The 27985-nt window shown below is 39.2% G+C and overlaps 3 protein-coding genes across 7 annotated transcripts; all 3 read left to right on the forward strand.

The window, feature by feature from the left end:
* Window positions 1-1241: 1241 nt before the first annotated feature.
* On the forward strand, window positions 1242-7063 carry LOC111802405 (calcium-dependent protein kinase 10-like). Of its 3 annotated transcripts, none has more exons than XM_023686755.1 (8): window positions 1423-2080; window positions 2217-2360; window positions 2477-2629; window positions 4327-4442; window positions 4637-4804; window positions 5335-5565; window positions 6378-6656; window positions 6759-7063. In XM_023686755.1, exons 1-7 carry the CDS (start codon window positions 1423-1425, stop codon window positions 6549-6551), a joined length of 1644 nt encoding a protein of 547 aa, XP_023542523.1. In that variant the 3' UTR covers window positions 6552-6656; window positions 6759-7063. The 3 variants fall into 3 exon arrangements, with proteins under 3 accessions (XP_023542524.1, XP_023542523.1, XP_023542522.1); XM_023686754.1 differs by having other exon boundaries at window positions 6762-7063; XM_023686756.1 differs by having other exon boundaries at window positions 1242-2080; window positions 6378-7045.
* Window positions 7064-8158: 1095 nt separating this feature from the next.
* Window positions 8159-11492, forward strand: LOC111802691 (dnaJ homolog subfamily B member 4-like). Of its 3 annotated transcripts, none has more exons than XM_023687150.1 (3): window positions 8159-8939; window positions 10286-10503; window positions 10561-11492. In XM_023687150.1, the coding sequence occupies exons 1-3, from the start codon at window positions 8347-8349 to the stop codon at window positions 10728-10730; spliced, it is 981 nt and encodes a 326-aa protein (XP_023542918.1). In that variant the 5' UTR covers window positions 8159-8346; the 3' UTR covers window positions 10731-11492. The 3 variants fall into 3 exon arrangements, with proteins under 3 accessions (XP_023542918.1, XP_023542919.1, XP_023542917.1); XM_023687151.1 differs by having other exon boundaries at window positions 10603-11492; XM_023687149.1 differs by having other exon boundaries at window positions 10286-11492.
* Window positions 11493-18954: 7462 nt separating this feature from the next.
* On the forward strand, window positions 18955-27299 carry LOC111801635 (ATPase 11, plasma membrane-type). Its single transcript, XM_023685692.1, has 21 exons — window positions 18955-19008; window positions 19092-19211; window positions 19290-19388; window positions 19468-19605; window positions 19686-19820; window positions 19900-20079; window positions 21008-21214; window positions 21305-21424; window positions 21526-21645; window positions 21732-21854; window positions 21936-22040; window positions 23265-23409; window positions 23491-23655; window positions 23732-23970; window positions 24049-24081; window positions 24177-24258; window positions 24345-24505; window positions 25393-25578; window positions 25648-25830; window positions 25919-26097; window positions 26841-27299. Exons 1-21 carry the CDS (start codon window positions 18955-18957, stop codon window positions 26935-26937), a joined length of 2871 nt encoding a protein of 956 aa, XP_023541460.1. The 3' UTR covers window positions 26938-27299.
* Window positions 27300-27985: the final 686 nt, after the last annotated feature.

The following is a 27985-nucleotide window of genomic DNA, read 5'->3' on the forward strand; positions in this document are numbered from 1 at the left end:
ATAATTTAGATGTTTTTTTGGACTAGGAAAAATCGAATTGGTCAATGTCCTTAAAGCCCTTGGCTGGTGAACCACTTCAACAATTACTCGGTAAATCTTGACCTTTCATCAATCTCACCAACAATATTTTGCAAGATGGACGGCTGAGATTTACCCCCAACAGAGAGAATAATAAAATTTTAATATAAAGTAATTCAAACTAGTATTAAAATACCAATTGCTCAAATAATTAATTAATTTATTAATTAAAAGTCATAAATATTAATTAATTATTAATTATGTTGTTTCCTTTTGCTAACTACATTAATAAATGATTAATTTTTTATTTACAATAAACAAGACAAATATTATTATCGACCCCGATAATTTTTTTTTAACAAGAAAAAAATAACTTTTCTTTTGTCACGAGAGCTCGTTATATAAAAAGACGAACAATCGAATTTGAAGTATTAGTGTCGACAAGGAAATATAGTTTTTTTTATCATTACTTACAAGACTCGTACGTAGACGAACGAGCAGAGTGTCACGATCATGAGCATGTTGCCTGTGGCCGCATGACGGATATCCCGATCATGTTAATCTAAGATGTGTTGTCCATGGCTGCATGCCAGTTCCAAACCCCTTTTTTTACTATTATTATTGTGTCAATATCAAATCATGTCGGGCTAAAATGTCCAAAATGTACTATAAACAGATATGATTAGTTGTCACTTCTTCTTACCCGGTTTATATGCTATCAAAGTCGTTGTTGCTGCTGCCGCCTAATCACTTTTAGCTTGTAACATTGTTTTTTTTTTTTTTTTTTCAAATTGTTTTCGAACGTATTTTCTTGCTCATGTTTTCTAAAACATTTTTCGCAAACGTGACTTGAGGCTCGAGCATAGGCTGATGTTGTCCGTGAGGATCAAATTTCTCACGGTTGACTTGTTCGTTAGGTTAGAACAAATGCTGCACAATCATTGACCCGCTGCCATAGAGCCGGGAGAATAAGAAAATTATGCGAGGAGGAGAGAGAGGGAAAAAGTTTAATTTAATTTTAAAAAATCCCAAAATTTGTAAAAATTAATATCAAAGCGCGTAATAAAAAAGAAGAAAAATATATATGAAATAGTAAAACTAATATTTAAATTAATTAATTAATTAATTACTCCAAATAATAATTCGTCGTCTTCCCAATTTGCCCTTTTCAACGAATATTCTAATAATTAGAAATCATTACCATGATTTTTCTTTTTTTTTTTCAAAATACTTTATTTATTTCTCAACCGACCCCGCGTTTTCTTTCTCTCCTACATTTATCTCCTCGCCGATAACTACCTGACTCGCCGGCGGTGACTGTATCCACGGCGACGACCGCAGGGGACTCGAATTTTCAACGGGGATCGAGGACGAGGAACTTGTTCTTGTGATTCTTGTTGGAGTATGGGAAATTGTAACGCGTGTGTGAGGCCGGAGACTACAGAGGACGACTCGTCGGTGAATCGGAAGAAGAATGATGAAGACCGGAAATCATCAAATCCATACTCTCGGGATTCTGTTGCTAGGTCGCCGGCTCCGCTTAGGGTTTTGAAAGATGTGATGCCGCTCAGTCACCGGACGCGAATCAGCGATAAGTATATACTGGGGCTTGAACTTGGCCGTGGAGAGTTCGGGATCACGTACCTGTGTACCGATAAAGAGACGAAGGAGTCTTTGGCTTGTAAATCGATTTCAAAGAGGAAGCTGAGGACTGCGGTGGATATAGAGGATGTGAGACGAGAGGTTGCTATAATGTCGAATTTGCCTGAGCATCCGAATATAGTGAAGCTTAAAGCGACCTACGAGGACAGCAAGAACGTTCATCTAGTTATGGAGCTTTGTGCCGGAGGTGAGCTTTTCGATCGGATTGTAGCTAAAGGACACTACACCGAGCGCGCTGCAGCAAACGTTGCGAGAACAATCGCTGAAGTGGTAAGGATGTGCCACGCTAATGGTGTTATGCACAGAGACTTGAAGCCTGAGAACTTTTTGTATGCAAACAAGAAGGAACATTCACCGCTTAAAGCGATTGATTTCGGTCTCTCTGTGTTCTTCAAGCCTGGTAAATTCGTTGGCCTCTGATTTTGGTACTTCAATTTTCTCTTAAGTTCCTCTGAATCTATGGCTATTAATTTCGTGGGGTTCTTCATTGATTTTGTTGCTGAATCTTAAATGCTTTTATTGTTACGGGAATTTAGGGGAGAAGTTTACGGAGATAGTGGGAAGTCCATACTACATGGCGCCAGAAGTACTGAAAAGAAACTATGGACCAGAGGTTGATCTTTGGAGTGCTGGTGTGATATTGTATATTTTGTTGTGCGGGGTTCCTCCATTCTGGGCTGGTAACATGGTGTTCTTTGCTATTTTTAGTCCTGTCCAAATCTAAGTTAATTTGATTACAAGATCAGTTAATTGGTTAAGTTTTTTGATGGTTGCTATTTTGGGAATCTGTTCTTAGAGACTGAACAAGGAGTAGCTCTGGCAATTTTGAGGGGCGTACTTGATTTTAAGAGGGAGCCATGGCCACATATTTCAGAGAGTGCTAAAAGCCTTGTCCAGCAGATGTTGGAGCCAGATCCTAAAAAGCGCTTAACTGCTCAGCAGGTGCTTGGTAAGTAGCTCGGCTCTTTTTATTCAGACATTTTGCTAGTTGAGTTATGGCTATGAAGTTGCAACTATTGCTATCTCTTTCCCTCTGAATCTTGAATCTGGGTTTAGTGTATTTTTCTCATATGGGGATGTTTATAATTTGAAACGAGACGTATGTAGAGATCTTTGGTTCAGTTCTTATGTTAGATCCCTCGTCAGTTGGAGAGTGGAATAAAACATTCCTTGTAAGGGTGTGGAAATCTCTCCCTATCAAACGTGTTTTAAAATCTTGAGGGGAAAACTCGAAGTATCTGCTAGCGGTGGGCTTTGGCTGTTACATTTCAGTCTAGCTGCAATAAGCTAGATCCCTTAGTCCAAATAAAACAATATCGGCTAGTGGTGGACTTGAACGGTTACATCTTATGATTGAGTGTAGCTGCAATCAGTTAGATCCCTAGATGAAATGGTGAAATATATGATTTTTCACCATTTTTCCAACAAAAAATGATTCGTTGTTTACTGTGTTCTATTTCACTGCATCTCTCATAGTTATCATTCAGGTCGTTTTTTAAGCATATCATACTGATTTGCATGGGCATTGAAGCTATCGGTTGAAGTACGAAATGCCCATGGGTGGGTTCCTGTAGAGTGAATCCTATGGTTACTTTTTCTCATGGTTTTTATCATTGGTTTCAACTACAAGTTAGATTTCAGTACCATTAGTACTTGAAGCAGCTAAGTTTTGCAATTTTACCATCATAGTCAAATTATTAGAAAAGGGCATTTGTAAGATCCCAATCAGTTGGAGAGGGGAACAAAGCATTCTTTACAAGGGTGTGGAAACCTCTCCCTAACAGAAGTGTTTTAAAATCGTGAGGCTGACGACGAGGGCCAAAGCAGACAATATCTGCTAGCGGTGAGCTTAGGTTGTTATAGGCATAGTGAAGATATTGTTGGTACATCGAGTGACATGGAACAACATATAGACAACATGATAAATTATCTCTCTTATACCAATAAATATCATTGTTTCATTTTAATAATTGTTCTCTATCACGTGATGTAAATATGAAATTTCGAAGTATTAGAATTTTTCCTTTACTCTATTGGCCAAACTAATGCATTTGCTAGTTTACTGCTGCTTCTCTTTTCAATGATAAGTTCCTTTCTTGGGTTAGTTTTTTATTTCTGAAATGCCTCTTGTTTCAACTAGTTATTGGTGGGAGCTGTTAAGGGCTGACTTGGTCAATTCTGGGTACTGTTTGATTTATTCAGCAGACATAGAAAGTTGGTTTATTGTGCGTGTGCCCCAATGAAATTTACGAGCAAAAACTAGAAAGCAATATCGATTCATTGGTCAAGCTTTGAATCAGTCTGGCACCTGTCTAGTCTGTATTCTTTTTAACATGATATATTTGGCTTCCTTTGATGTCATGTCAGACATCTCTATTATTTGGAGATTAGAGAATCTGTTTCTATGTATTTTTCATGGCAATAAAGATTTCCTTCATGATTGTGATTGCCGTACTCCAATCTTGCTTTATTATCATGTTCAATACAGATATATAATCATTTTCCCTAAGTTGGAAGTTCGGTTCCTGGCTGAATTATCCAACCATAACAGCATGCCATTTAGCAAAACAATGTCACTTAGCACCATCTTTTCCGCAGCATGGATTCCATTTTTATCTTCTTACTGCTTTCTCATCGTAATTGCAGATCATCCTTGGTTACAAAATGCAAAGAAAGCTCCAAATGTTCCACTAGGGGATATTGTAAGGATGAGGCTCAAGCAGTTCTCTGTTATGAATAGGTTCAAAAAGAAAGCCCTAAGGGTAAGCCTTAAAGTGATCTATTATTGTCCTTTGAATTTTACTGAATGGTATTGCCATCTTGAGTATCAACTCGTTAAGACATCATACACGTACATTAAGGGTCGTTGGTGAACTATTACAAAAAATTACTGAATGGTATCACAGTAATGGAATTCATATTAACTAGGAGATACTTGAATTTCTAAAATGTTTAGGTGATAGCAGAGCACTTATCTGTTGAAGAAGTTGAAGTGATCAGAGATATGTTTTCTTTGATGGACACCGACAATGATGGGAAGGTATCTTTTGAGGAACTGAAGGCAGGGCTAAAAAAGGTCGGCTCACAATTGGGTGAGCCCGAGATGAAAATGCTCATGGAAGTGGTAAATTTCTATGTTCTAAAATGCAGTCTGGAATTTGTTTTATGGTTTCAAGTTTATCCCTGAGTATGCTTAATCTATGCTTACTCTTTTTACTTGAATGATTCGTGAGCTTTCCAATTATTACTTTTCCTGATCTTGTGTTTCCAAATCGCAATGTTCTTCCCCATGTTCTTTCCTAATGTACTGTTGGAATAGGAATTCATTTCAACCATTTTTTTCTTCGAACATTTGATGTGAAATGCTGACTGATAACTAGAGATGCAAACTTTTCTTCTGCTTGAATTAAGTTAGAATTATGTTGATATTGTTGGATGGTGAAAGTCCCACCTCGGCTAATTTAGGGAATGATCATGGGTTTATAATCAAAGAGTACTCTCTCCATTGGTATGAGACCTTTTGGAGAAGTCAAAGCAAAGCCATGAGAACTTATGCATAAAGTGGACAATATACATACCATTGTGGAGAGTCGTGTTCATCTAACAGATATTACATATTGTGAATTATGTTGACCGATCGTCTGTTCTTGACAGGCTGATGTTGATGGTAATGGTGTACTGGATTATGGAGAGTTTGTAGCAGTTACAATACACTTGCAGAGGATGGAAAATGACGAGCATTTTCGCAGAGCATTTATGTTTTTTGATAAAAATGAAAGTGGGTTCATTGAATTAGATGAGCTACGGAAAGCCTTAGCGGATGAAGCAAGTGAAACGGATAGTGATGTGCTGAATGAGATCATGCGCGAGGTTGACACAGATAAGGTGAGACTTCTAGTCCACTCATTTTCTATCTCTCGACTCGATTCTCCCATAAACCAAAAGAAAAACAGAATTTGTATTTGTTCTACTTTAGGTATATCAATTTGGAGACAAAATTAAATCACCATCACCAATAAGACCAATAACAACCTAATTTAATATCCCAACGGTTAGATAGTTGTCTCATGAGAGTAGCTCATATGTGTACAAAGGGGGTGGATTGTGAGATCCCACATCGGTTGGAGAGGGGAACGAAACATTCCTTAGTGTGAAAACCTCTCCCTAGTAGACGCATTTAAGAATTGTGAGGCTGACGACGATAAGTAACGGGCAAAAACAAACAGTTACAAATGGTATCAGAGCCAGATATTGAGTGATGGGCCAGCGAGGACATTGAACCCCTAAGAGGTGGATTGTGAGATCCCACATCGGTTGGAGGGGAGAACGAAACATTCCTTATAAGAGTGTGGAAACTTCTCCCTAATAGATGCGTGCGGCAATACATAACGGGTCAAAGCCGACAATATCGGCTAGTAGTGAATTTGGGCTAGAAATAAAGAATAGCTATTAAAATTATTGCAACTACTGCACAACTTGTTCGTCGAAAAGTTCAAGAGGGGATGGGAGTGTTGGATGATGAAAGTCCCACATCGGCTAATTTAGGGAATGTTTATGGGTTTATAATCAAAGAATACTCTCTCCATTGTTGTGAGGCATTTTGGAGAAGCCCAAAACAAACTATTGTGGAGAGTCGAGAGTCCTGTTCATCGAGCTATTGCCAACAACGTGTATGATCAGTCTTTACTAATTTTCAGGACGGACGAATAAGTTACGACGAGTTCGTAGCTATGATGAAAACTGGAACAGATTGGCGAAAGGCATCAAGGCAGTACTCAAGAGAAAGGTTCAAGAGTTTGAGTCTGAACCTAATGAAAGACGGATCGTTGCAACTTCATGATGGGATCACAGGAAAAGCTGTTGTGGTGTGAAGTAAATTCATTTTCTGATCTTAGTTATCAAACGGCAAGGATTTATATGTACCAGGATGAGCTTCTTCCACCATTGGAGCAAATCTTCTCCTGGATCTCATGGAGGTACAGTAAATAGACATTTTACCCCTGAAATCCCTTTTACCTGTATATTTTTCTTACATTATTTACCTGTGATGATTTACTGAACCTTCGTAACTTTGAAAGAAGGGTAAAAACATAAACACCAAAGAGAAAAAAAGACGAAGAAGAAGATGAAGTAGAAGAAGAAGATGGTAGAAGTGCTTGTTGGGATCTGATTTGGGCAAAAAATTTAATGATTTCTGTTTGTACAGATTGGAAACACTCCAAATTTAATGATTTTAGATGACAGCCTTAGATTCATGCATCTCATATTTCATATTTCGTGTTAGAAATCACGAATCTCTACAATGATATGATATTGTCCTTTGAGTCATCGAACAACGTACACACTTTGTTCGACATTTGAAAATCATAAGTTCTTGTGGATTTACTTTGAATTTTTTTAAAAGACCTCGTATCAATGGAGGTATATTCCTTACTTATAAATTGATGTAGGGCTTTCTCCTAACGATCCTCGACATTTGGATCGACATTTGCAAGGTTAATGTGTCTTAAGGTGGAGTAAAATCAACCCATTAATGATGGTTTGTATTCAAAGTTTTGTTATTTCTATCACTTTCAATAGGGCTATCCACCGACTGAAACTTGTGGATTTTACTCACTCCTTACTCTCAGCCATAAATTTTCCTGACCCAAATAATCAGTGCTTTTTGTTCAATTTCATTAGATCTCGAACCATGATGGAAATTTGAAAATTTTCTAATGTGTATATCATTAGATTTCGTCTCATTTTTGCCATCCGTCCATAAATTTTTACGTTATTATCTATTTAGTATCGTAATTTTTTAGAGTGTCTAATACATCTCAAAACTTTAAATTTCGGGTGGTAAGCTATGGGATAATGGTCCTGCTTATCGAGTCAAATCAATACGTTTGAAGAAGAAAATATTATTGAAATGCTAATTTCATGATCTCGTAAGTATCATACTAAAATTTTAGAAAATACGAGATATCTAAGTCATACGAGTAAATCTTATTTTGTTATGATTATAAATTTAATGCATAAATTAAACATCCATGTATATCTGATCTTATAATTAGTAGTTCGGCTTAAAAAAAATGTTTATAGAATATTGTATTTTAAAAAATTTAATAAAATTTTGAAATTTTAATTTTGTGTCGGGAATCTACAAAAAAAAAAAAAAAAAAAAAAAAAAAAAAAAAAAANAAAAAAAAAAAAAAAAAAAAAAAAAAAAAAAAAAATTGAAAAGAAATTAAAAAATATATTTAATATTTTGTTTTAAAAATCCTATTTCAAACCAAACTTCTTATTGAAAGTTTAAGAGATCTTTCAAGAATATTTTTATTAATTTAATATTAAAGTAAAAGCAACCTAAACCGGGTCGGGTTTTCGCGCCATCTTAACGGGTAATAACCCGAATTCACCTTGTCGTGGGTCCCACGACACAATATTCTTTTCTTACATTAATTCTTTCCAAATAACCGTCAGATTCGGAGCTGGATTCTGTGTGTGTTACTCATCCGACGGCCACTTTTGCTTCTTCCCAATTTCCGGCGAGAAACACAAAACCCGCAGAGAGAGAGAGAGAGAGAGAGAGAGAGAGAGAGAGAGAGAGAGAGAACGAAGACGAAGAAGAAGAAGAGAGAAAGAGGGACGAATTTTTGTTCTTCTTTACAGAGAAACAGAGCTATGGGGAAGGATTACTATAACATTCTGAAAGTGAGTCGAAGCGCTAGCGATGAAGATTTGAAGAGAGCTTACAAGAGATTAGCGTTGTTTTGGCATCCAGACAAGAACCCAGCAAACAAACAAGAAGCTGAGGCCAAGTTCAAGCAAATTTCAGAGGCTTATGATGTTCTTAGCGATCCTCAGAAGCGTCAGATCTACGACCTTTACGGCGAAGAAACCCTCAAGTCCGGTAAGATTCCACCGCCTACACCTCAAGCGACGTCCTCCTCCACGTATACTCCGGTTTACCAGCATTTTCAACGCCAGCATCCTAATACTTCGACATTTAAGTTTAAACCTAGGAATGCGGATGATATTTACGCCGAATTTTTTGGATCGGAGAGCGGTGGAGGGAGTAATAGCGAGGGGGGAGGGAAGGGCAGAGGGGCTAGGGATGCGTTTTTTAGGTTTCAGAATGGGACGGAGAATGGAAGTGGTGCTCGTGGGAGGAAGGCTGCTGCTGTTGAGAATACGTTGCCTTGTAGCTTGGAGGAGCTCTACAAAGGCGCTAAGAAGAAGATGAGGATTTCGAGGAATGTGTATGATGCCTCTGGGTATGTGCCTTTTTGATTTGCCTCTTTCAAATTTCAACTGAGTGTTGTGTTGTTTATGATTCTTATAGAACAAAATCAAGTGTGCATGTTTAGTTTGGTATTTGGATTGTTCTTCATTGCATACCCTCTCTTGTGGATTGTATGTGGTTACTGAATTCTTTGGATTAGAGCCTGTGTTTTGACGGTGACCCCTTTGCTTTTTCAATGGAATTCTATCTCAAAGAAGGATTAAGAATTTGTATGTCTATTGAGATGGAGTCACCTGTCAATTGTTCATGCTGGCAGTAAGAATTTCTACTACTGATTGTCCTTTAGCCCCCTTTTCGTTCTGTTAGAATTACGTGATTTGATCGTAGTTGACTTCTCGGTAGGCTGACTGACCTTGTACATTGGGTTTCTATACATTCATCGAATAATTCTCGAGCCTTATATATGTTAACAAAAGTTTTTAACAAGTTATTTTTGCTTATACCTCTCTTTGGGGCAAGACAAATTTTTAGCCTTGAAGTTATTCCTTGGGATCATAGCCTATTGTGGAAGAAGCTTCTGCCTCCTTATGGACACATAAAGGCAGGGAGGTTTTGAGTCCTTCGGCCTTGTATAATGGTATAAGAAGAGTTAAATTAATTTATTGTCTACTCCTTCTAGAAGGATTAAAAGTATGCTAAAGGCAATTTTTTTAAGCATAAACCAATACTATTAAGAATGATCCTTTGAAGCTGCCTTTGGCCATTGAAAACATTGGGTGAGAGTCAACCATTTTACTGTTAGGTGCATTTTCTACAAGGTTCGAAGTTTAAATCCTTGTTATTATCAGATAACATATCATAGATGACTGGTTTCCGCATCTCCTACACTGTTTTCCATAGTTACTTTGAACTTACCACACTCGTGGATTCAATAACTAGGCCAATTTTGGGTATAAAAGATATCAGCTGTTCTTATGAAGATAAATTGTCTAGTTTTAACATATTGAACGGTTATGAGTTCTTCAAATGCATGAACCATTTATTTTACTGTGTCTATATTCAGTCTAAGGCGTATGCAGGCATGGTAACGAGTCTAGAGTATAGATACAAGTTCTTGAACAATCGTGTATTCTTTCTGCCTTGGTGGCGTTGCAATTGTCTCACGTGCATGCTTCGGGATGGCTATCAATTGACTTCTCACTTCTGTGACTGCTAAGTTTAGAAATGTCATCCTTTTGCCTTCAGATCCAACTAATGTAGTTAAATGGTTTTGTAGCAATGTTTGTCAGGCTTAAGTGTGATATATTTTATCCTGTTGTGAAAGAATTTGCCTTGAGGTTTATATCTGATCTGATGTTGATCAAATCTCTTCTGCAGAAAGTCCAGGACAGTTGAAGAGATATTGACAATTGATATAAAACCCGGGTGGAAGAAGGGGACAAAGATTACTTTTCCTCAGAAGGGAAATCAGGAGCCAGGCATCATTCCTGCAGATCTTATATTCGTAGTGGATGAGAAACCACATGCTATATACCGGAGGGATGGGAATGATCTACTAGTGAACCATGAATTAACGTTGCTGGAATCACTCACAGGTAAAACTCTTGAACTTACTTCTCTGGATGGAAGGAATCTTATGATCCATATAACAGATATTGTCAAACCTGGTGATGAGATGGTTCTGGCAAATGAAGGAATGCCAATCTCTAAGGAACTTGGGAAGAAGGGAAATTTGAGAATCAAGTTTGATGTCAAGTACCCATCAAGGCTTACAACAGAACAAAAGTCTGATCTGATAAGAGTTCTCGGTGTAGTTTCGTAGCATAACACTCGGGTAAAAGGGTTGGCCATTCAAACACATAGATAGCATATTATTCCCTGTAAATATACTCTGCATGATCTTGAAGAATGTGAAATGTTGGTAAGCTTTTCCTTTGGGTCTTTTTTTTGTGTGGGGGTGGGCGGTGTTCATTTGTTTGCGAATGAAATTTTTGGTAAATGGCAGGCATAGAGGAAGCATTAGATCAGTATATACTATTTATGGGGCATGTCGACTGCTATGATTTTTGACAGAGTAGTGTTTCACTTTCCCTCTGTTAATTTATCTGGGGGAAATTTGTTTTTAACCTCAAACTCTCAATCTCATTCAATTGAACTCTAAGCGTGAATAAGTGGTGAAATTAATGCCATATGCTGTCTCTGTGAGGGTTGATTTTCTGGTTATCATAGGCTTTCTTCTTCCTCTTTCTTTTGGATTTGGCTATTCTGATATTGGATCTGGGCATTGTTTGGGTGTTCTGTTCATGGTTGAGTCTGTATTTTTGTGGGATTTGTGTGTTTTGTAGCTTGATTTAGATGTTTTATTGTTTGATTGCTCTGTGTCTTGGTTCAAAGAGGTTGATTTCACCACTTATTCAATGTTAAGGTTCAATAAGATGAAATTGAGATTTGATTGTTAAAATTTATTTCATCAGGAGTTGTCCTTGAGTTTTTAGATTTGGGGAATGTAAATTATATCCAATTGGATGGTTTATATACTTGATACTGAATGATTATGATGATCCCATCATTATTTCCACTTTGTCATTATCATTAGGTCTCTGCCAGTATTCTGCCCTCTCTCTCTCTAATGAATTAGGTTACTAACTCCATGATGAGAATAGGACAAGCTGAGCTTGATGTGATGTCCCACGTTGGTTGAGGAGAAGAAACCACCGTTTATAAGGGTGTGGAAACCTTCCCTTGGTAGACGCGTTTTAAAGCCTTGATGGGAAGCTCGAGAGGGAAAGCCCAAAGAGGACAATATCTACTAGCGGTGGATCTGGGTCGTTACAAATGGTATCAGAGTCAGACACCGGACGATGTGCCAGCCTTCTCGCTGTTTCCCGAAGGGGGATAGACACGAGGCGGTGTGCCAGTAAGGACGTTGGGCCCAAATGGGGGGTGGATTTGGGGGCGGTCCCACATCGATTGGAGGAAGGAAAGAGTGCCAGCGAGGACACTAGGCCCCGAAGAGGAGTGGATTGTGATGTCCCACATTGGTTGGGGAGGAGAACAAACCACCATTTATAAGGGTGGGGAAACCTTTCCCTGGTAGACGTGTTTTAAAGCCTTGAGAGGAAGCTCGAAAGGGAAAGCCCAAAAAGGATAATATCTACTAGCGGTGAATCTGGGTCGTTACACTTGATGACCACAACTCCTTTCACTTCTGAACTAACTACCAAAACAATGAAGAATTTAAGCTCAACTTTTTGGTTATGATGATTTAATATCTTCCATTATTGTTTGATTCATCTAAATTATTGTTCAAATGAACTCTTGATCGAGGGTATATGCTTTAAACTAGGTTAGTATGTCGAGGTTGGCTACTGATATGGTGGTATAATGTTATACCGATGTTTCTCGTTTTCATTTTCTCTTATCATTTTCTTATGGTCCAATTCTATTTTCTGCTGCAAATCTTTGATTTTGTATAATGTTTTGTAATTTAGAGGCAGGCTTATGTGATGGAAGAAGTATGAAAGAAAAAGGTCATTACTTTTGTGGGGAGTATTGAATTGGTACTATAATTAACACTGTTATGTCAGGTCAGGGCCATAAGTTTCTTTGTTGTTTTGGAGGATCAAAAAACATCCATGAATGGCATGTTTTGGTCCCCAAGTTCACAATGGCCCCCAATTGGAGGACCACGTCCCACGTATAATACCCCTTATTCTGAAATGTTATATCAGAATGAGAGGTGGAATCTTAACACATCGCCAGCTTTCGATATGTCGTAAACTATAAATATACGAGCTGGGGTATAGTTTCTACATTAGAACCATGAGGATCAAAAAAACAAGCCACACGATAGAACAGGTTGGAGTTCATCGATGAACTTGTTTGAGGGGAGCCGAATCTTTTTTCTTGATTCTCTTACTTACATTATAGGGATGATGATTGAACTACTAACATTTGAAATGGTGATCCGTACTTTTATACAGCTCATATTAGTGTCTTAAAACATTGCCATCTTTTGATACGTCGTAAACTATAAATGTACGAGTTGGGGTATAGTTTCTACATTAAAACCACGAGGATCAGGAAACAAGCTACACAATATAACGGGTTGGAGTTCATCAACCGACCTTATTGGAGGGGAGGTAAACCTTTCTTCTTGAATCTCTTATTTAAATTATAGGGATGATGATCGAACTACTAACATTTGAAATGATAATTCGTGCCTTTACATAACTCATGTTAGTGTCTGGTTTATGTTTTATGCACATAATGACATGTTGACTCGTAAACGAGTGGGTCAAAAGCATCTCCAAAAACAGAATCTAGTCTGAGTTTGGTTGCTTTTCTGTGAGAGTTTCAGCTATTGTAAGAACACCTGCACCACTTCACACAGTTAATAATATGTCTCCTTTTACAAAAAAAAAAACTGTCATGCTTCTTCTTCATTGAGATTTGGCATATCCATCTGAACAACTCATGTGCTCTCCCATCTTTGCTGCTACCCCAATCAGTGCTTTCCCATATCAGAACCAGTGATCAGAAGTCAGAATTAGCATTTGAAACCACCACCTACGCTTTCCACTCACAACTTAGCAAGTCATTCACTGATATATTACTCTACTTCACCAGCCCTAAGTTATTCTTCAAAGGTTGCTGTTATGGCCTAGAACATAGGATAGATAGCTGGTTCTATCATCGAACAAAAGATCAAATGTTTGAACCTTCCTTCTTCTATACTGGTGAAAGTGTGTGCACGATGAGTAGAAAAATATGTTAGAATGTGATAGAACTTCATTAATAGCCTCTATAATTTAATAAAACTGGGAGGTCCCATATCGGTTGGAGAGGGGAATGAATCATTTCTTATAAGGGTGTGGAAACATTTTCCTACCAGATGCGTTTTAACAACCTTGAGTGGAAGTTCGAAAGGAAAAGCTCAAAGAGGACAATGTCTGTTAGCAGTGGGCTTAGGCGGTAACAAATGGTATAAGAGCTAGACACTGGATGGTGTGCTAGCGAGGACGCTGGATTCCGAAGGGGGGTGGATTACGAGATCCCACATCGATTGGAGAGGAAAACGAGTACCAGTGAGGATACTGGGCCTCCGAAGAGGGGGTGGATTGTGAGATCCCACATTAGTTGGAGAGGAAACGAAACATTTTTTACATGGGTGTGGAAACCTCTTCCTAGTAGTCGCGTTTTAAAAGCTTTGAAGAGAAGCTCGAAAGGAAAAGTCTAAAGAGGACAATATATGCTAACAGTGTGTGCAGTAGCGGTTACAAAAATCTTCCTAGATAGTCTCTAGTTTTACCCGTTTTACCATGGGCAGTTGCAATGACAAGAGCCTTACACACATGTGTAGCTGCTTCTGCCAAAAAGAACTGAGCATTAAATTCAGCACCTTGAAATAAGCAGTTCTTTGGAGGACCCATCTCTATCTCACTCGCTCATGGGTTTGATATTGTTTCATAAATGGAAGGGGTTAGGGTGTTGGCAGAGTGCAGGGCATTTGAGAGGAAAAAAACAGAGACATTGCTATGAAAACAGCACATGTGAGCTGCCCCCTTCCCCCTACAGCCCTTGAAAGACATCTCTCAATAATGAGATAACAACATTTTCATCCACAGTTTTTGAACTGTTTTCATTTTCTTTTGTTCTTGTTTAATTTGCTTTTGTTTTGTTTTGTGTGTTCATCATTTTCTTCATATATTTATGATATGAGACGGTGAAAAATGCATATTTGTTTATAAAATATGAGCGACAAGGTCTAAAGTAAAATCCCTAAATTATAGTGTTACGATATGTGGTCTAGAACATCGACGTAGATGTTACGAACTTTAGTTAGATTTTAACTTTTGTCTCGAAACTTTAAATAATTAACTGTTATATTATACATGTGGGGTCTCAACTAATGTGAGATTTTACCATTCACTTCTTTGTGGGCTTTTATACTATTTGTAACAGTCTAAGTCCACTTCTCGCAGATATTGTCATTTTTGAGGTTTCTCTCACCGCTAGCCGATATTGTCCTTTTCGAGGTTTGCCTCAAGAGTGCTGTCTCTTATGCTATTTGTAACAGCCTAAGTCCACCATTAACAAATATTGTCCTTTTTAAGGTTTTTCTAAATCCACCGCTAGCAGATATTGTTCTTTTTGAGATTTCCCCCAAGAGTGCTCGGCTCTTACTATTTGTAATAGCCTAAGTCCACCGTTAGCAGATATTTTCCTTTTTTGAGGTTTTCCTAAGTTCACCGTTAGCAAATATTGTTCTTTTTGAGGTTTTCCCATGTCCACCGTTAGCAGATATTGCCTGTTTTGAGGTTTCCCTCAAGAGTGCTGGCTCTTATACTATTTGTAACAGTCGAAGTCCACTGCTAGCAGAAACTGTCCTTTTTTTAGGTTTCCCTCACCGCTAGCAGATATTGTCCGTTTTGAGGTTTCCCTCAAGAGTGCTACTATTTGTAACAGTCCAAGTCCACCACTAGCAGATATTGTCATTTTTGAGGTTTCCCTCAAGAGTGCGGGCTCTTATACTATTTGTAACAACCTAAGTCCACTGCAAGCAAATATTGTTCTTTTTGAGATTTCCCTCACCGCTAGCAGATATTGTCCTTTTTAAGGTTTCACTCAAGTTTTTTAAAACGCGTCTACTAGGCAGAGGTTTCACACCCTTTTAAGGAATGTTTCGTTCTCCTCTCCAGCCAATGTAGGATCTCATAATACATAAAATTGAATTTACGTTGACGAGAACGAGACCTTAAACTTTCACATTTGTGTCTAGTCATGTTTATAAATTTAAAAAAAAAAACGTCAAATATGTCGGGATCATGATCTTATAAAAAAAGAATACGAAAATAAGAGGCCACATAAAAAATGGCTTATAATTAAGAGGTGATTGTTTAGTATGAGATGATAAGAGAAGAAAGGATGATAAAAGATGGTGGGCATACAAGTGATAGGGTGTTGTACATGTGGGATTGGTGGAAGAAACAAACCTTAGCCTACTTTTTGGCATTTTTTGGTTGTCATTATTCGAAATTTTTTATCGAACCATAGGAACTAAATTTTAACATTTTTCTAACTACAGTGTCGTACGAGACACACCCGACGAGCCCTGGTTCTCGTAATATTGGTCTAGCCTACGGTCCTCTTTTGTCCTGATCCAAAACGTAATCGATAAAACCCTAATTGAAATGTTATATCATTACTATACTTTCATTGGGGGACGGTAAGTCCAACCAAGTCCAATACTTGTACTAATTTCCTCTGAAAGCACTAATCACAATCGCACTTTGATGGCAGCGGACTTGCGATTGTGCGACATTCACTTTCCAGCAACAAGTGAGTTAAGCTTATTTGTTATTGTGTCGCCTATGGCCAAGCGACGTATACTCGAGCCTCTAGCCCCGGTTCAAGAAGAAGATTTTAGAAAACGGGGGCAAAGAGATTTTGCAAGAGAGTTTTGAAAACAAGATTTAAGTATGAGAATGTAAGCAAAAAGGCAACAACAACAGCTTACTGCATATAACTATCGGGTAGGGAGGCTAATTTAAGTATTGAATCCCGTGTGGCAAGTATCACACAGATGTGCAAAAGTCACGTTCTTTCTCCTGTTAAACAAATTTTCTCATTGTTGTCACGTGAAGGTCAAGAGTATTACCTTGCCTTGCCAGAATTTTAACAACGTCAGCTAACGTCCTTCATAGAAAAGAAACGTTTTGCTTAAATAATACGGTATATAAAAATGGTTAAAAAAGAAACATAGATGTCGAGAATCAACTCAGAGTCGGTCAATACCTATTGGCTGAGACCGACCAACTCCCGTTGGTTAGGGTCAAAGCTGACTAATGACCCACACCCATCATTGTTAAGTAAATTTTAAGAACTCAAAATGCCAACATTAACGTTCCTCCGAAATCCTATTTGAACCAACTATAGATAGATAGAAGATAACAAACGCTCGTGAGCCATAAAATCGCTATCAAATAAAACTAACAAAATTCTTAATTTAATTTAATTTCTTTTTGTATTTATATGCAAATTGTAATGCAATATTTTTTTTAAAAAAAAATCTAAAAAAAAAAAAATCTAAAAGGATTGATAAGAATGTCAAATTATGTGGTCCACAAGACATAAATGATAATATAAATGCAATTGGTGACAAATATTTTAAGATATGCCCATCCCTCAAATTGATATCACCACTCCTTTCTAGCCGTTAGAGCGAGATAAAGTAAAGATAAGGTCGGGAATATAATCTCGGTCTTCAGCCCTGTTTAGCTAATAGGGTAAAATCGCTCTCCACCCTTCTCTAGTTTCTAATTTAAACGGAGATTCACCTAGGAGCGGGTCATGGGTTAAATGGACGTCTTTGTCTACGACCCTTCAAAAGTGTATATAGTAAATTAAATTTTTTTACTGTCACGCCAAAAGCTGTGGACTTAGTAATAGTTACGATCATGTGATCAATTCTCGACCCCATTATGATTGAATCCTGAGATTTTTCAACGTCCAAACAAAATATATGTATATGAATGGTGGACTAAATTAATTCTAAAAGAAAATTATGACACCAAACTTATTAATGAGATATTTCAGCTGATATTTATAATACAAAATTGAAATAGACTTACATGTTGCCTTACCATAGCCAATTAATACGGCAATAAATATATAATTTTTAATTTAATGTGACGTGAAATATTTGAATATATGATATTTTGGTCATATTTTAGGTTAGTTAACGGAAGTTCGGTTTGCTTTAAAAAAGTTCATCAAATAAAATAATTAAATAATATTTGTATATGTATATATATATATATATAAATTACTCTCATATTTAGAGATATCTATTTAACTCGTTCTCGAACGTAGTTGAAAGTCTCCATTTAAACGATGAATGGGAAGGAAGTTGAGAGATTTTTCTCCGTTAAATGAGGCTGAGAATAAAAAATATAGTCCCTGTCCCTGTCCCAACTATATCTTTGTCCCGCCTCACTTATATGTATGTTTATATTTCTTTATTATTTTATTTACTTAGTAAATAAATACATATATAATTTTTAAGGACGAAAAATTATTGAGATTTGAGTTTTTAGAAATTATATTTATAATTATGAGATACCCGAGGTTTTACCTTCTTTTTTAATAAAAATAATTGAAAAACAAGAATTATTAGTAAAGAAGTATTTTTTAAACAAAAAAATTATATATAAAAATGGAAAAAAAAAATTCGGGCCAATAAGAAGGTTTCTCCGTCTCCACTCGAACATCTTTACTCACATTTACTCACATTTCTTTTAAGTATAGACGTATATCGAATTCAAAACTATTAGTTTATCGAACATAATCAACCGCGACGGAATTATGGAAAATATCACTAATAATTTAACCATTAAAACATGTTTTTAGACAGAGAAATTAAACTAAGATTATACTAAAATTAAGAATGAAAGTTGTCCAAGGATTGTTGAAATGGAAACAAAACAAAACAAAACAAACATGTCAGTGAGCTGAGAGTACCAAGGATGTCCTGTTCTTCCTCAACCAACTCTTGAAGGAAGCTGCTTCCTCTTAGGTGATTACACATATTCGCCGTTCATTTTTTGTTGTAGCTCGTACAAGTTCAAGTTCAATGTTCAAAATCTCTTCCAATTCTTGAATTCATTGAACTTGAACCAAGTTCATGGTAAATGGGGTTCGCCAAAAGCCGTCCCTTTAAAGCAAATTGTGTATTATTGAGTAGTAAATGAACCTTTTGGGTTTTTTCTTTTTTTGTTCTCTTTTTGGTGCAGAGACAATGAAAGGGTCGGTCTCTAGCTGACTCTCCCACTGCCTCACAACCAAAACACTCATCTCTGTTCATTTCCTCTGCTTCTTGGGAGCTTCACGTTGGTGGGTCGCCCTCATTTTCGATTCTAACAGCTTTTCACTAATCCAAATCAAATTTTAGCATCTGGGTGTACGTTTTTTGTTCATTTGAGCTTGTTCTTGTTGCTGTTCTTGGTGTTCTTGTGACATAGAAGGGTAAGGAGTAAGAGTAAGACATGGGGGACAAGCCGGAAGTGTTGGAGGCTGTGTTGAAGGAAGCTGTGGATTTGGTAACAGATCTGAATATTTTGAAGCCTTTTTGATGGTTTAGCTGTTTGTTTAACTTGCCTTCATCTCATTCTCTTGATTACAGGAAAACATTCCCATTGATGAGGTTTTTGAAAACCTGAGATGTAGCAAAGAGGGTCTTACAAGTGAGGCTGCTGAGGAACGTTTGAAGATTTTTGGGCACAACAAGCTTGAGGAAAAGAAGGTAATGCTTCAATCTGTTCAAAACACTGTGTTTTTTGGGGTAATTTGCTTTGAATTTGTTGGTTTTGTATGGTTTTAGGAGAGCAAAGTGTTGAAGTTCTTGGGGTTCATGTGGAATCCTCTATCATGGGTTATGGAAGCTGCTGCTATTATGGCTATTGCACTTGCAAATGGAGGAGTAAATGCTTAGCTACATGGTTTTTTGTTTATGTTTCTTTGATGTTTCATTGTTCTGAGGGCTGTTTTCTTGTTTGTAGGGAAAGCCCCCTGACTGGCAAGATTTTGTTGGTATCATTACCTTGCTTATCATCAACTCGACGATCAGTTTTATCGAGGAAAACAATGCTGGAAACGCTGCAGCTGCGCTCATGGCTCGTCTTGCTCCTAAAGCCAAGGTATCAGAGATGGATACTATACCTTGTTGGCTCAGTTCATCTTTGTTTTTGTGGTGATATTTAGTTGAATTCTGTGGAAGGTTCTTCGAGATGGACGGTGGAGCGAGCAAGATGCTTCGATTTTAGTTCCTGGTGATGTAATCAGTGTTAAACTTGGGGACATTATTCCAGCTGATGCTCGTCTTCTTGATGGGGATCCATTAAAAATCGACCAGGTTGGTAACCAACCGTGATACCGGGAGATTGTAACGAACCGTGTTATCTATGTACTAAGTTTGGCTTTGGGCTTTGTAGTCTGCTCTTACAGGTGAATCTCTCCCTGTAACGAAAGGTCCTGGTGATGGTGTTTACTCTGGTTCTACTTGTAAGCAAGGAGAGATTGAAGCTGTGGTCATTGCTACTGGTGTGCACACCTTTTTTGGTAAAGCTGCTCATCTTGTTGACACCACGAACCAAGTGGGACACTTCCAAAAGGTAAGAAGACGAGTCGTTGTGTGAGATTCCACGTCGGTTGGGGAGGAGAGCGAAACATCATTTATAAGGGTGTGAAAATCTCTCCCTAGCAAACACGTTTTAAAACCTTGAGGGGAAGCCTAGAAGGGAAAGCTCAAATAGGACAATATCTGCTAGTGGTGGACTTGGACTGTTACAAATGGTATCAGAGCCAGACACTGGGCGATGTGTCAGCGAGGAGGCTGAGCCTCGAAAGGGGGTGGACACGAGACGGTGTACTAGCAAGGCCTCACGAAGGGGGTGGAATAGGGGGGTCCCACATCGATTGGAGAAGGGAATGAGTGTCAGCGAGGACGCTGGGTCCCGAAGGGGGGTGGATTGTGAGATCCCACATTGGTTGGGGGAGGAGAACAAAATACTATTTATAAGGGTGTGGAAACCTCTCTCTAGCAAACGCATTTTAAAACCTTGAGGGGAAGTCCAGAAGGGAAAGCCCAAAGGAGACAATATCTGCTAGCGGTGGACTTGGATTGTTACAAATGGTATCAGAGCCAGACATTGGGCAATGTGCTAGTGAGGAGACTGAGCAGGCGGTGTGCCAGAAAGGACTTCCAAAGGGGGTGGAATTGGGGAGGAGGGGGGGGGTCCCACATCGATTAGAGAAGGGAATGAGTGCCAGCGAGAACGCTGGGTTCCCAAAAGGGGGTGGATTGTGAGATCCCACATCGGTTGAGGAGGAGAACGAAACACCATTTATAAGGTTGTCGAAACCTCTCTCTAGAAGACGCGTTGTAAAAACCTTGAGGGGAAGTCCAAAAGGAAAAGCCTAAAGAGGACAATGTCTACTAGTAGTGAGCTTGGGCTGTTAAACGTTGTATTACTCGGTCTTCAGTTCATGTATTTTCTTTTCTCAACTGTCTTATTTCCATTACTGTTGCTCTCTTTGTAGGTCTTGACTTCCATAGGGAACTTCTGCATATGTTCCATTGCTTTGGGAATGGTAATCGAGATCATCGTCATGTACCCAATTCAGGACCGTGAGTATCGTCCCGGGATCGACAACCTCCTCGTGCTACTCATTGGGGGCATTCCCATAGCCATGCCTACAGTTCTCTCAGTAACAATGGCTATAGGTTCTCATAGGTTATCCCAACAGGTTGGCTTAGTTCTTTAAAGCCTTCCAGTTGAACATAGTACAGAATATGAATTGTGTAATAGCAACGGAATCATTTGATATCGATTTCAGGGCGCCATCACCAAGAGGATGACCGCCATTGAAGAAATGGCAGGCATGGATGTCCTTTGCAGTGACAAGACAGGAACACTGACATTGAACAAGCTAACAGTTGACAAAAACCTCGTCGAGGTTAGCCCGGAGTTGCTTCTTGCTTGTTAATTGGACATCTCTTCCTCCGAGGAGCGTTTTTATCGTTTGTTTTTTAACTTTATGTCTAAATATAACTATAGGTTTTCACTAAAGGGATTGATGCAGACACTGTGGTTCTAATGGCTGCTAGAGCATCAAGAACTGAAAATCAAGATGCTATAGATACTGCTATTGTTGGGATGCTAGCTGATCCAAAGGAGGTAAGTTATCAATATCCCAATGAGTACTCATTCAAAATGGCTATTGAAATGCTTAAGTGTTCATAGCATCTTCCTTGCTTCCAAAGGCACGAGCTGGCATTCAGGAAGTTCATTTCCTTCCTTTCAATCCTACTGATAAGCGAACAGCATTGACTTATGTTGATCATGAGGGTAAGATGCATAGAGTCAGTAAAGGTGCTCCAGAACAGGTGAAATGGCTGCTCTGTTGTGTTCTTGTGCAAATATTGTCTCTAGATTACTAACTATTGGTTTGTGTCAATCGGTTCTAGATTCTGAATCTTGCATACAACAAGTCGGAGATTGAGAGGAAAGTTCATGCAGTGATCGATAAATTTGCTGAACGAGGACTGCGTTCACTTGCTGTAGCATATCAGGTTAGTGAATGACTACTGTTAGATTTTGTGAGATCCTACATCGGTTGGAGAGGGGAACGAAGCGTTCTGTATAAGGGTGTGGAAACCTTTCGCTAGTAGATGCGTTTTAAAATCGTGAAGCTGATGGCGATATGTAATGGGCCAAAGTGGACATGTTAGTGGTGGGCTTGGGCTGTTACAAATGGTATTAGAGCTAGACACTTGGCGGTGTGCCAGCGAGGACGCTGGTCCCTAAGGGGGGTGGATTATGAGATCCCACGTCGGTTGGAGTGGGGAATGAAGCGTTCCTTATAATGGTGTGGAAACCTCTCCCTAGCAGACATGTTTTAAAACTGTGAGGTTGACAGCGATACGTAACAGACCAAAGCGGACAATATATGTTAGCGGTGGGTTTGGGTTGTTACAAATGGTATCAGAACCAGACACCGAGCGGTGTGCCAACGAGGATGTTAGCCTCCAAGGGGGGTGGATTGTGATATCCCACATATTGGAGAGAGGAACGAAACATTCCTTATAAGGGTGGAAACCTTTCCTTAACAGACACGTTTTAAACCGTGAGGCTGACGGCGATACGTAACAGGCGAAAGCGGATAATATCTGCTAGCGGTTGGCTTGGGCTGTTACAAATGGTATCAGAGCCAGACACCGAGCGGTGTGCCAACGGGGACATTGGCCTCCAAGGGGGGGTGGATTGTGAGATCCCACATCGGTTGGGGAGGGGAACGAAACATTTCGTATAAGGGTTTGGAAACCTCTCCCTAACAAATACGTCAATCCACATCGGTTGGAGAGGGGAACAAAACATTCCTTATAAGGGTTTGGAAACCTCTCCCTAGCAAATATGTTTTAAAACTGTGAGGCTGACGGCGATACGTAACAGGCCAAAGCGGATAATATCTGCTAGCGGTGGGCTTACGCTGTTACAAATGGTATCAGAGCCAAACATCGGGCGGTGTGCCAGCAAGGACGCTGGCCTCCACCAAGGGAGGTGGATTGTGAGATCCCACATTGGTTGGAGAGGGGAACAAAACATTCCTTATAAGAGCATAGAAACCTCTCCCCCGGAGATGTGTTTTTAAACTGTGAGGCTGACAGCGATACGTAACGAGCCAAAGCGGACTATATTTGCTAGCGATACGTAACGAGCCAAAGCGGACCACTATGCATCCTTTAGCCTAGCGGTTAACTCATCGTTGGTTATGTCCTCTGTTTGTTTCATATCAGGAAGTTCCTGAAGGAAGGAAAGAGAGTGCTGGAGGTCCTTGGCAATTCATGGGCCTCTTGCCTTTGTTTGACCCACCAAGGCATGATAGTGCAGAGACAATAAGGAGAGCTTTAAATCTAGGCGTAAATGTGAAAATGATTACAGGTACATTCCCACATTTTCTTTCTATTAGTCTCATTGGGTTTGTCTAACTTGTTGGTTCCTTTACCTCGTTTCGTTCATTAGGAGATCAACTAGCTATAGGCAAGGAAACGGGGCGTCGGCTGGGGATGGGAACGAACATGTATCCATCGTCAGCTCTACTAGGACAAGAAAAAGACGAGTCCATTGCTGCTTTACCTGTCGACGATCTTATCGAAAAAGCAGATGGTTTTGCTGGTGTATTCCCTGGTATTTCTTCACTAATTGCCTTCAAATTCTTGGTTTGTCCTTCCATATGCATCACCATGATATCTTGTTGATTCAGAGCACAAATACGAGATCGTAAAACGCTTGCAAGCTATGAAACATATATGTGGGATGACTGGCGACGGAGTGAACGATGCTCCTGCACTTAAAAAAGCAGACATCGGTATAGCTGTAGCTGATGCAACCGATGCTGCTCGAAGTGCTTCCGATATTGTTCTTACTGAACCTGGTCTCAGTGTTATCATCAGCGCTGTTTTAACCAGTCGAGCTATATTTCAAAGGATGAAGAATTACACGGTAATGTGTTCTTTGTGTTTAGGTACGAGATCTTATTTGTTCTGATTCTGACTCATGTTTGATCTTTGTCCATGCCAGATTTATGCAGTTTCCATCACAATACGTATCGTGGTAAGCTCTTAGGACGCATATTCGAACATCTGCAATGTTTGTTCTTGCCTGTCATGCACTGAACGACGTATTACGTTTGATTTTGTTCGTTGCAGCTTGGTTTCATGTTGCTGGCCCTCATTTGGAAATTCGATTTCCCACCGTTTATGGTGCTTATCATAGCTATCCTTAACGATGGTTCGTTCGAAGTTCCTCGAGCTGTAGCTAATTTATGTCACTTTTTTGACTGTTTATGGAGATTCATCAGCATAACCAATGTGTAGGCACAATCATGACAATATCAAAGGACAGGGTTAAGCCATCTCCTCTACCAGATAGTTGGAAGCTGGCTGAAATTTTCACTACTGGCGTGGTACTCGGCAGCTACTTGGCGATGATGACGGTCATATTTTTCTGGGTGTCGTATAAAACCAACTTTTTCCCGGTAAAGATATCTTAATCTTTTGAAGATTATATGTAAGATCTCACGTCGATTGGGGAGGAGAACGAAACACCCTTTATAGGGTGTGGAAATCTCTCCCTAGCAGACGAGCCTGAAAGAGAAAGCCTAAAGAGGACAATATCTGTTAGCAGTGGGTTTGGGCTGTTACAAATGGTATTAGAGTCAGACATTGGGCGATGTGTCAACGAGGAGACTGTTTCCCAAAGAGGGGTAGATACGAGGCGGTGTGCCAGTAAGGACGTTGGGCCCCGAAGGGGGGGTGGATTTGGTGGGGGTCCCACATCGATTGGAGAAAGGAACGAGTGTCAGCGAGGACACTAGGCCTTGAAGAGGGTGGATTATGAGATCCCACATCAGTAAGGGAGGAGAACGAAACACCCTTTTATAAGATGTGGAAACCTCTCCCAAGCAGACGCATTTTAAAAACCTTGAGGGAAAGACCAAAGAGGACAATATCTGCTAGTGGTGGGTTTGGGCCAAATGGTATCAGAGCCAGACACTGGGCGATATGCCAGCGAGGAGGCTGTTCCCCGAAGAGGGGTAGACACGAGGCGGTGTGCAAGTAAGGACGCTGGGCCCCGAAGGGGGGTGGATTTAGTGGGGGTCCCACATCGATTGGAGAAAGGAACGAATGCCAGCGAGGACGCTAGGCCCTGAAGGGGGTGGATTATGAGATCCCACATCGGTTGGGGAGGAGAACGAAACACCCTTTATAAGGTGTGGAAACCTCTCCCTAGCAGACGCGTTTTAAAAACCTCGAGGAAAAGCCTAAAGAAGACAATATCTGTTAGCAATGGGTCTGGCCGTTACATTATGAACTAAACTTCTTCAAATTTATGCTGATTCTATGCATTTTTTGAAACTTTCAGCGGGTCTTTGGTGTACCAACCCTTGAAAAAACAGCTCATGATGACTTCAGGAAGCTAGCCTCAGCTATATATCTGCAAGTGAGCACTATCAGTCAGGCACTCATTTTCGTTACACGATCACGGAGTTGGTCCTACGTCGAGCGTCCTGGGCTGTTTCTTGTCGTGGCGTTTATAATTGCTCAGCTGGTAAGGAGAGATTTGTTCGAAATGTTTCACTTGTAAGAACACACTAAGTTTAGATGTGTTGATGAACAGGTTGCTACTCTTATTGCTGTCTATGCTAATTGGAGCTTTGCTGCCATTGAAGGCATTGGTTGGGGTTGGGCTGGTGTCATTTGGCTCTATAACATTATCTTTTATGTTCCTCTTGATCCTATAAAGTTTGCTATTAGATATGCTTTGAGTGGAAAGGCTTGGGACCTCATGCTTGAGCAAAGGGTACTAAAATTTGCATTGTTTCTTGTAGTAACTTATGAATGTTTGTGTGTTATGTATCATTTGGTTTATTTGTTTGTATTGTTTATAGGTTGCTTTCACGAGACAAAAGGATTTCGGTAAGGAACAACGTGAGCTACAATGGGCTCACGCTCAAAGAACGTTGCACGGTTTGCAACCGCCTGATACGAAGATGTTCACTGAGCGAACTCACTTCACTGAACTCAATCATATGGCTGAAGAAGCCAAAAGAAGAGCGGAAATTGCTAGGTATGTTGCAAATGCTCGTGTGTTGGTAGTTTGTGTTAGGAATTACGAACCTTCACTATGGTATGATATCGCCCACTTTGAGCATAAGCTCTCGTGGCTTTACTTTTGGTTTCCCCGAGGAATACCAAAGACGAGATGTATTCCTTACTTATAAACCCTGATGAGGGACTCCTCCCCAACAATCCTAAAAAATCATCCCCTCGAACAAAGTGCACCATAGAGTCTCCCTGAGGTCTATGGAGCCCTCGAACAGCCTCTCCTTAATTGAGGCTGGACTCCTTACTTATAGATTCATGATCAACCCCTTAATTAGCCAAGGTAGGATTCCTCCCCCAACTATCCTAAAAAATCCTCCCCTCGACCAAAGTGCACCATAGAGCCTCCCCGGAGACCTATGGAGTCCTCGAGCAGCCTCTCCTTAATCGAGGCTCGACTCCTTCTCTATAGCTCTCAAACAAAGTACACTATTTGTCCGACACTTGAGTCATTTTTTACTACACTTTCAAAGTTCACAACTTCTTTGTTCGACATTTGAGGATTCTAGCATGACTTTGATACCCTGTTAGGAATCACGAACCTCCATAATGTTATGATATTGTCCACTTTTCTCTCCCAACAATCCTCAATCGTTCGTTACTTTTATTGTTTTCTTGGAAACTCGAACATCATCGTCTGAAACTATGAGCTAGTTTAAGTTATCATCTGCAGCTGCCAGTTCAGTTTCATTTCATGAATTTTTGCAGATTGAGGGAACTCCATACACTAAAAGGTCACGTCGAATCAGTCGTTCGATTGAAGGGTCTCGATATCGAAACGATTCAACAATCATACACCGTGTGACGGGATGTCCAACACTGTAAAATACTCTGTTTTGTAGCTGTATGCTGACTGCTGGTATTAAGATGAGCAATTGGCATATGCTATCTGCAACGTAAAGAAGGATGAAACAGCATTTTACTTCTGTTCTTGGCTTTTTGTTTATTAGCATGTTAGACGACTTTGTCATTTTTGACGTTTTCTGTGTCGTATCGGTCTTTTTTCTATTGCTGGACTTAATATCTGTTTATGCACGGTATCATAGTTATGCTTTTTCGGAGCATATTGTCCATGACTGTATGCTTGTTCCGAACCATTTACCTTGTTTCGTTGTATAACTCGCCACTTTTTGATATCTATGCCTACAAAGGCTATTTGTCTCGTAATGTACTAGTGGAGGATACGACTGGTTGCTAAATCTTCCTATCTCGATTATATACTATCGATGTTGTCTCAACAATATTTTCCAAAACTTTCCTTAACCCCGTTTTCTAGCATCGTTTTCCACGACGGAGGTAGATACCACAAAATAGACTATTCGTGCCACCGACGATCCAAGCTTGAGTTCGTTGACTTACTCAAGAGTGAAAGTCAGTGTCACACAATCGTTTTGTGAGTACTAAACAAGTGTGATTGTGAGGCGTCAAAACTTGACACGATTCTACTATTTACATCATGTACCTTCTTTCTCCACTGCTTATGGTTCAATTTATTATATAACTATCTAATAGTATGTATAATCATTGAGTAAGCTATAAATAAGCAGCATGCTCTATAACTTAATGGAAAAATATAAAAAGTTATAATTATGATTTTTATAAACGAGCTTTAAGCTCTTTCTAAATAATAATAATAAAATAACGTATAAAAAAATGAGAAATTATTGTTTTGTCCCTTAGAATAATTTTTGTTTAGTCCATCAATTTCAAAAATATTAAACGTCAAATTGAAATATTATCGTTTGTTTAAAAAATACTCTTGAACTTTTAAAATTGTTCTAAAATATATTTAAATTTTTTTAAAAAATATTAAAAACACATTTAAATTTTTCGTCTGTCCGTATATTGATTGT

Source organism: Cucurbita pepo, chromosome LG09, assembly GCF_002806865.2.
Source record: "Cucurbita pepo subsp. pepo cultivar mu-cu-16 chromosome LG09, ASM280686v2, whole genome shotgun sequence".
Taxonomy (NCBI): Eukaryota; Viridiplantae; Streptophyta; class Magnoliopsida; order Cucurbitales; family Cucurbitaceae; genus Cucurbita; species Cucurbita pepo.